Raw genomic sequence first — 8,671 nt, forward strand, 5'->3', positions numbered from 1 at the left:
GTGAAAAAAGAAATATAAGAACGATGTATTTGTTCTGATTAAATTTTCATTAAAATAATAAGTTACAATTTGACATTAATAGTAAGTGTCAATTGAAAATAAAATCAATTAAAGTTACGTGAATGACTACTTATATTATCTACTTAGAGAAAGCTACCAACTATTGGTAAAACTTAAACTCTGTTCTTCAGTTTTCATGGAAATTTGGGCCATTATCTATAATGTGTGGGCAAATCTATGTTCTTGATATGGAGTTGTTAGTATTATTTTAAACAAATTACGTAAGTTTTTTTTTTTTTTTTGAAGCAATTGAGAGATGAGTAATATTTTAGGATTGTAAAAGTTGGTGACCGTATTTGAATATCATACGTATTTATTTGAGATCAACGTTTGGTGAAGTAGCGCTAATGATTAAAAGAAAAGAAATGCGGTGGACCCCACCACTCCCAACTACCCCCAAAATCCCCCCCAATTTAAACCACGGCACCCCCTCTCTTCCACCAACTCCCACCGCCAAAAATCAAAATGTCGCCGGAAAACCCCTCCGCCCCGCCCAATTTCTGGGGCGACACGCCGGAGGAGGAGTACTACGCTTCCCAGGGCGTCCGCAATTCGAAATCCTACTTCGAATCCCCACACGGCAGGCTCTTCACCCAATCCTTCCTCCCCCTCGAACCGACCTGCCCCGTCAAGGGCTCCGTCTTCATGACCCACGGATACGGGTCCGACACCGGCTGGATGTTCCAGAAGTTCTGCATCAACTTCGCGAGCTGGGGCTACGCCGTCTTCGCCGCCGATATGCTTGGCCACGGCCGCTCCGACGGGATCCGCTGCTACATGGGGGACCTCCGCAAGGTCGCCGCGGCGTCGCTCAGCTTCTTCAAGAGCGTTAGGGTTAGCGAGGATTACAAGGATCTGCCGGCGTTTCTGGTCGGGGAGTCGATGGGAGGCCTCGCCACGCTGCTCATGTATTTCCAGTCGGAGAAGGATCTCTGGACCGGCCTCATCTTCTCCGCGCCGCTCTTCGTCATACCCGAGGCCATGATGCCGTCTAAGGTAATCTTCAATTCTGCTAATAATGTTTGTTAGAATTCTGTTGTGTTCAGTTGGTTAATCATCTGGATCGGATATTGAAATTGGAAATTTCCGAGTGATTTGTAGTATTGCATTTTTTTTTTCCTTTTTGGTAATGGCAAAATAAATCCGAACATATATACATTTTGCAATTTAAATCTCATTTTTAAATATTTGCAAATAAATACAAAATCTTTTTAAGCTTTCCCTACTCTTTATACGCCAATATGAGTAAATCTACGTGGTTCTTTGTGTAATTAAATTCAAAAGTGAGCTTGGAGTATAAAATTTTGCATCTATAAATAATTATACAGTGAACTACATCGTTCTATGTCATCTTTTCGAGTCATTTTAGTCGTTGTAAAAATTTTAAAAATTTGATACTTTATTTGCAAAGGTTTGAAAATGAAGTTGAAATTGCAAAATGAGTACGGGTCCATGTTCATTTTGCAATTATCCCTTTTTTGGGGTGAATTAATCTGCAGTTTGTACTGATTCTAGGGTGGGATAGTTATATCAATCTTGTAATAGGTTTTGTAAAATAATAAGAATTGGAAGCTAAGAAGATATCCTCTACTGTGATTGTGTTTGTGAAGATTCACTTGTTGGCGTATGGAATGCTATTTGGATTAGCCGATACATGGGCTGCAATGCCGGACAACAAGATGGTTGGCAAGGCCATTAAAGATCCCGAGAAGCTCAAGGTGATCGCGAGCAACCCGTTGAGGTACACAGGGAAACCTAGGGTGGGGACGATGAGGGAGTTGGTGAGGCAGACGGAGTATGTGCAGAGCAACTTCGACAAGGTGACCGTCCCCTTCTTCACTGCGCATGGGACATCAGACGGGTTGGCTGAGGCGTCCGGATCAGAGATGTTGTACGAGAAGGCGAGCAGCGAGGACAAGACTCTGAAGCTGTATGAAGGGATGTACCATTCTCTGATACAAGGGGAGCCGGATGAGAATGCGAGTCTTGTGTTGGCTGACATGAGGGCGTGGATTGATGAGAGAGCTGAGAGATACTGCTTCCAATTGACTTCTTTTCTGTTTTTAGTAACTTGAGATTCAAGGCATAGAGTGAACGATGTGTATGTCCATAAATGGAAAAGCTGGTACCACAATGGACGGTGAAACTCAAAACATTAGTTTGTGGTGTCGTTGTTTTGAAATTAATAAAATTGTGTACAATACATTTGATATGGATCCACGCATTATGTTAGAGGTTGATATGGGTGAAGAAGGTGAATTGAGAGACATCGGCGGACAAGATATATATGTAATTGCAACTTGGAAATAGGAATGCATAGATGTTGTACAACTCTTTGTTTCTGCATCTGATAGAAGCACCTCCTTAATCACACACCTCACCTCACCAAACTGCATTGCTCGTAATGTAGAAACTATTCTTCTCAAAAACACGAAACATCATCTCCACCAAAACTCCATCCTCTCATCAAGGAAGAAAAGAGCATGCACGTCGCAATACAGCCGGCGGCCAACTCTGGCTTCGGCATCAGACCAAGCCCGTACAGATCTTTGAGCATGTTTGTATATATGTTAGACAATTCTATTATTTTCAATATTATATTGTTTTGTTTTCTTCATTAATTGCTTTTATTTATTGGAATGCAGATATATAATAGGCTCAAGTAAAAAAAGAAGAATCAAGGGAGACTTAGTCATATGCTATATTTTAGGAGAAGTTGTTGAAGAGCACGTTCGCCTCTGCACGTTCTCATCAATGTAATCTTGCTTTCCAAGCTTGGAGACCTCTATAAATAAAGGAGGCAGTCATTGTATTGAATATCAATTCACCAATAATAAAATACAAGTGCTGAAGAGCATATAATTGTCGAGATGTGTTTGTTCCTACATGCAAATTCACATTTAGTAAGAAACTCGTGAATCTTAGACTTACATAGCTAGTTTGTATTGATGAGAGGACTTGCATCCATCTTCCATAGCATCTGTAACTCTAGCTTGTTGCTAGCACATTCGATAGGATTAGAATAGAAGTATATTTTTTGTTAGAGGTCGATCTATTGTATGTACTTAGTATGAGGGATTCTTATAGTGAATTCACAACTACAAATTATTAATTGCAATACAAAACATTTGTATCGTTGTATGTACTTAGTATGAGAGATTCTTATAGTGAATTCACAACTACAAATAATTAATTGCAATATAAAATTATTACATTATGCTCATTTTATTTTTTCGTTGCTTTATTAATGCTTTTATTATTTACAAAAAAATTGTAAAATCCTAACAAATTACTATTAAAGATGAATCCTTCTGTTTTTAAGAGAATAAAGATGAAGCGAGAATTGAAAACAAAATAAAAATACTATGAATACCTAATTAATAGACCAATCAAAATATTAGTAAAAATAAATATAATATTTTTAAAAAGTAACTACTATAATTTTGAGTGTTATTAGCATTTACATACGCGAACATTGCCTGTATTTTATATAAATATTCATATAAAATTTGGTGATAGAATGAATATGAGTCATTTTTGTTGGATTCTTAGAATCATTAGGTGGAATTTTTTTTATTTTAACCTCACAAATAAAACATTGTTCCACCTAAAAACTCGACAAAATAATTCCTCATTCTGTTGCCGAATTTTGTATAGCATAATAGTTTTTTGAAAAATCCAGAAAATTGAGATTTTTTTAATTGAAAACAAAACTTTGAGATATTTTTTGAAAAAATGTTTGAAGTTAGGAATATAAATCTTGTGCATCACACGGATGCAACACTAGTTTACATTAAAATCCATCCCTTTGTTGTCCACCACCAAGAAAACAAATTGAGGTTGAGAGATAATGTTACAACCACCTCTTAGAAGCATTGTGATACCACGGAACTCAAATGGGAATTATTTATTAATAGGAAACAAACTACATACAGAGCCCAAGTGGAATATTTTTTGGCATTTTGGTTTCTCTTTGTTTTTCACCAAATCTCGTTACTTCTAGGTCACATAAGAGCAACAAAAATATAGAAATACGGAACATAAACTACAAGAAGAAAGAAATATATTAAGCAGTAAAGACACCCGATACTCGGCCTAGAGTTTACTGCATGGAGTGACTATTTGATAGGCCAAGTTGCTTGAGCAGACATAATGATGCCCACGATGACACCAAATAGTCCGAGTGCACTCCCGAAGATCTCGATAACAAGGATCTTGACAAAAAGAGTCGAGTTTTGTGCGTCCGACAGAGCACAACTGCTTCCGATTATTCCAACACATAGCCTGTGTGAGAACATTTGGGGACACAGACAAGGAAAGTGAAAATCAGTGGAGGGAGAAATATCGCTTTAAATCTAAACTAAAGGCAGTGATAAAAATTTAAACTCACCCACAGACAAGATTTGCAAAACCCACAATGATTCCAGATGCAAATATAGCATAGCCTGCTCTGAGGGACTCTGGGTCATAAATCTTGGACGAAGGCACACTGTCTAGCTTTGTCTGAAGAATGATAGCCACAATGACCCCATATATGGCAACAGCCTCACAGAAAATTACACTGAGAGAAGAATGGAATTAGACAGAGCTAGCAGTAACACCGTTAGTCGTTACATATGAATAGCACCAACTAATGCTGATCAATCTCAACTATATTAGCATTTCATAGTCTCGCAAACAACAAGATAATCAAAACAAGAAGAGACTAGAAATATGCTTATTGATCATCAGCAGAGACTAGCGAGATATGTCACTAGGCATTGTTAAATTATTAGAAACACTTGCACATTTTAATTTCTAAAATCCTGAATTTCTCTATATGCAGATATAGTAAAAGAAAAGAGACATACTGAAATTTATTTTGCTAACTGCTCAGATTGAACCCAGCTTATAAATAACGGAAATCTGTAGGCAGTAGGCACATAGGTGAATCAGTGACGTCAAAAACACTAGGTGATCATGACAAATGTGTAGGATAACACGACTCATGCGTATTTAAGTTTACTGGGAAATTTTAGTGTAAAAGCAAAATAAAAAAATTTAATGCAGAATTTTGGATAGAAAAACAATTGGTTAACCGGTTATCTTAAAAGAAATTACTATTTGGTAGATCTTTTCCAATAAAAAGACAAGACTTTAAGGAAAATGAATATGAAAAAAATGCAGGTACGTTTTGATAATGCTTAAGTGCATAATGCATTAAGTCCCTCAATTTCCTAACACGGTCTTGATAGAAAGAGTTGAATGCATCAACGTACTTATATGCACAACCAATAGATACGGTTGAGTTATAAAAAGCCTGAGTACAAAGCAATGGAAAAACAGTGAAAATAATCTTACAATTGTAATAAGAATTCAGTTTTCACTCTGAGATAGTTCCCAAACAACTTTTAGCAGCTTATAATCTTTTGATATCATCTAATGGTGCGTTTACTTTTCATGATTGATAAGATACATGAGTGAGTATTTTTATTCTCGTTACTATGTAGGATATGAATCAAGCAAAATTAGCTCAAATGATAAAAATTTATCAAGGGCCTTGGGATATTACAAAGTTCCACTCCATCTTAGTAAACAAGGGATTAGTTCTGTCCACAAAAACTGTAATGTGGTTTCGAGGGCACGGGTTTTAATAAATAGTTGAGAGATGTGTATAAAGTGTAGAACCAAAATTGAGTGGAGAGAGAGACCCATAGTAATAAGACTACAATTTTAGTGAACGGAGGGAGTACTAATTTTATCTTTCTAGGTTAATCCTTAAAAATAAACGTCTCTAAACTGATAACTCAGGATACTATGCGTTTTATTCCCCCTACCACGCTATCTCTCAACAGTGTTGACAAACTTTTTGAGGACATCAGCATCTAAGAACTGAATATAATCGACGTTAAACATCAATCACATTTCCAAACAATGAATCAACTAATTTCAGATTTAAGAATACTTCGTTCGCATTCTAATTCTCTAAGTTCGAAATAAAGTATCTCCAACAAGCATTACATTCACCACAGCAAAATCATAAACAATTTTCCAAGCTAGGATTAAGCAATAAACTCGATAACTGAAAGCTTAATATATCATCATTCACAGGAACTAATTGCAAATCTTAAACTGCTCAGATTTGAAAAGTACCTGATTAGGTTTTTGGAGGTAATGCGAGGAGCTTTGATGGCAGCACCAATTAAACTACTACCAGTTATATATATTCCCCTAGAAAATCCAACACGTAAGCAAAAATCAGACAAAAAATTCACCAGCAAGGGACACAGAAGGACACAGAAGAAGTATTTCACAATGTGTGAGAAAGTACCAGGCGGCGCCGAGGACAGATACACCTATAGATATGGCGATTCCAATGGCGGAGAAGGTGTACGGAGAGATCTGAAGCAAAGCTCGCGCCCATGAACTCGATGAACTTACCATCGTGGCGAACACCTCTCTCTCGCGCTCCTGGTGAGATCGGACGAAATCGAATATGGTCTGTTTTGTGATCAATAAAATAAATTATTACCTGAATTACAAAAAAGAAAAAAAAATCAATTATGAGAAGACATGTGTCTATACTGGAAAGGCTTGATTTAGATTGTGGGCTTATGGGCCTCTACTGCCTTTCTATATTCGTTAATTCGTATTGGGCTTATATTCTTATCCTTTTGATATCTTCGAGTAATTTTATTCATAACTTGTTTTTTTTTTTTTTTTGGATCGGATAAAGTTATGTTAGATGTTAGCAATTAGTTTTCCAAACACTCCAAGAATTCACCAAGCCCATCTTATCTCTCAAATCACCAAATTCGCTCCCAAGGGGGATCGAACCCGGGTCTCACTTAAGTTGATATACTACAAGTGCATGAATGGACAGTTCTACTTTATGTCTTACCTACAAGTTTGATATCAGTATTATCTACAAGTCATTGTGCTCTCCATCTTTCATGAATCCACATAACTCCAATCAAATTCGTTTTTATACACCCTTGAAAAAGAATCGCGTCTAAATCCATTATTTGAAACTCTCACATGCCAAAACATAAATGAAACTAGTGAGAGCTCATTTGATATATATTTTTCTTTAAAAGTTCATGTATAAATTACATATTATTAGGGTGTGTTTGATATAAAATTGAGATAAATGGTGATAAATAAAATTTGTATAAATAATACCTAGATAAATAATATCAGGGAGGAGTAGATATTAAATTTCTCAGTGGAACAGTGATATAAGAGCGGGCCTTCTTGTTAATCAATATTGCTATCAAACGCTTAGATAAGACACGATTATTTATCTATTTTGCTTTATCTAGGACTATCAAATACGCCCTTACTTTGAATTTGATACAGCCAAAGAGACCATTTCAAACCAGACACTCAGTTCCTATATATGGTCATGTTGTCAAACACAAGTATATATACTTTTGGCTGAATTGGAAGATCAAGACACAATTCATTCTTTTGAGTGTTGTAAAACAGTGATGTTGATTTCACTTTGCAAGTGAAGAGATTTTAGCCATACAATAAATACGAAATCTGCTAAATGAAATTTAAAGCACTACAATATATGAAGTTTATAATATTTTATCATGCTTTTCACATAAATAGATAGATCATGAAAATTGTACATAAAAGTTTATAAGCAGGCATTATAAAGCATATGAGTGCACTCCTATGCTCACATGAAAGTTTTGCCACTATCTTAGAGTTCAAAGTAAAGTACCTCTGGCTCTGGGAGCACTCGTCTCCCGTGGAAAATCTATCATCAATACTGAAGCAAAAATTATTTGTAACAAAATGGTACTCGGAAAACTAGAGTAAATCGACTAACAAACAATATTATTTTGGGGCTATGGGTTTATCTATCCGGGGCTAAGGATTATAGAGTAAAATAGTAAATTCATAATTAGTTATTATTAATATTTTAAATGATAATATTTTAAATGAGAGCTATACTTAGTAAAATAGGACTATGAATTGAATTATCCGGTATTTTCAAATTTATATATAAAAATCAGTTCACAATTACGTTCATGTGTGACATATTCGACATCACCAATAACAACATTTGCTTACAACTCAAAATGTCCCAACATTCAAATATCACATTTTTGTATTCGACGTTTGCCTAAAATCTCATAAATGTTTAAAAGGTTTAATTTTTGTACTTAATGTTTGCGTAAAGTTTAATAGATGTCATGAATCTGATTTTTCGATATGGTAAAATCGACATGAGAGTCAGAGCTTGACACGGATTATTCCTCTCTTATTTTTAAAAATGATATTCTAAGAATAGCTGGGACAATTTCAATAAGATTTAATTTACCGGTCCCAGCTAGAAAAGTCAGGTTCATGACATTTTTTAAACTTCTTTGTTGGTACAAATTACAAAATGCAACGCTTTGAACACTGGGACATTTTTGAGATTTTAAGCAAATGATAATTGCATAAATTAATGCAACATTTTAAATATTGGAACATTTTTAAGATTTAGGCAAATATTGCGACATTTCAAACTATTATTCCAAACAAAATAAAAAATAAATAATGCATCATAAAAACCAGAATACACAAGATACAACTCTCCAGAGTTTTCACAACACCAAAAGGTAAAATAAATTGA

The 8,671-nt window shown here is 35.5% G+C and overlaps 2 protein-coding genes across 2 annotated transcripts; one reads left to right on the forward strand and one right to left on the reverse strand.

Annotated features, from left to right (window-relative positions):
- The first annotated feature begins 360 nt into the window (after nucleotides 1-360).
- Nucleotides 361-2,273, forward strand: LOC130992350 (caffeoylshikimate esterase). Its single transcript, XM_057916953.1, has 2 exons — nucleotides 361-1,056; nucleotides 1,671-2,273. The coding sequence occupies exons 1-2, from the start codon at nucleotides 526-528 to the stop codon at nucleotides 2,133-2,135; spliced, it is 996 nt and encodes a 331-aa protein (XP_057772936.1). The 5' UTR covers nucleotides 361-525; the 3' UTR covers nucleotides 2,136-2,273.
- A 1,668-nt stretch (nucleotides 2,274-3,941) lies between these two features.
- Nucleotides 3,942-6,599, reverse strand: LOC130992351 (V-type proton ATPase subunit c''2-like). Its single transcript, XM_057916954.1, has 4 exons — nucleotides 6,371-6,599; nucleotides 6,193-6,270; nucleotides 4,451-4,621; nucleotides 3,942-4,344 (listed from the first exon to the last, which is right to left on the reverse strand). Exons 1-4 carry the CDS (start codon nucleotides 6,481-6,483, stop codon nucleotides 4,179-4,181), a joined length of 528 nt encoding a protein of 175 aa, XP_057772937.1. The 5' UTR covers nucleotides 6,484-6,599; the 3' UTR covers nucleotides 3,942-4,178.
- Between the last annotated feature and the right edge of the window lie 2,072 nt (nucleotides 6,600-8,671).

The sequence above is a fragment of the Salvia miltiorrhiza genome, chromosome 7, assembly GCF_028751815.1.
Source record: "Salvia miltiorrhiza cultivar Shanhuang (shh) chromosome 7, IMPLAD_Smil_shh, whole genome shotgun sequence".
In the NCBI taxonomy this organism is placed as follows: Eukaryota; Viridiplantae; Streptophyta; class Magnoliopsida; order Lamiales; family Lamiaceae; genus Salvia; species Salvia miltiorrhiza.

Excerpts from the sequence above, each read along its gene's own strand:
- LOC130992350 (XM_057916953.1), top strand. The coding sequence starts at position 526 with ATGTCGCCGGAAAACCCCTCCGCCCCGCCCAATTTCTGGGGCGACACG. Across the intron at positions 1,057-1,670 it reads AGGCCATGATGCCGTCTAAG|ATTCACTTGTTGGCGTATGG; the intron begins GTAATCTTCAAT and ends GTGTTTGTGAAG.
- LOC130992351 (XM_057916954.1), bottom strand. The coding sequence starts at position 6,483 with ATGGTAAGTTCATCGAGTTCATGGGCGCGAGCTTTGCTTCAGATCTCT. Across the intron at positions 6,271-6,370 it reads TCTGTCCTCGGCGCCGCCTG|GGGAATATATATAACTGGTA; the intron begins GTACTTTCTCAC and ends TGGATTTTCTAG. Across the intron at positions 4,345-4,450 it reads TTTGCAAATCTTGTCTGTGG|GCTATGTGTTGGAATAATCG; the intron begins GTGAGTTTAAAT and ends GTTCTCACACAG.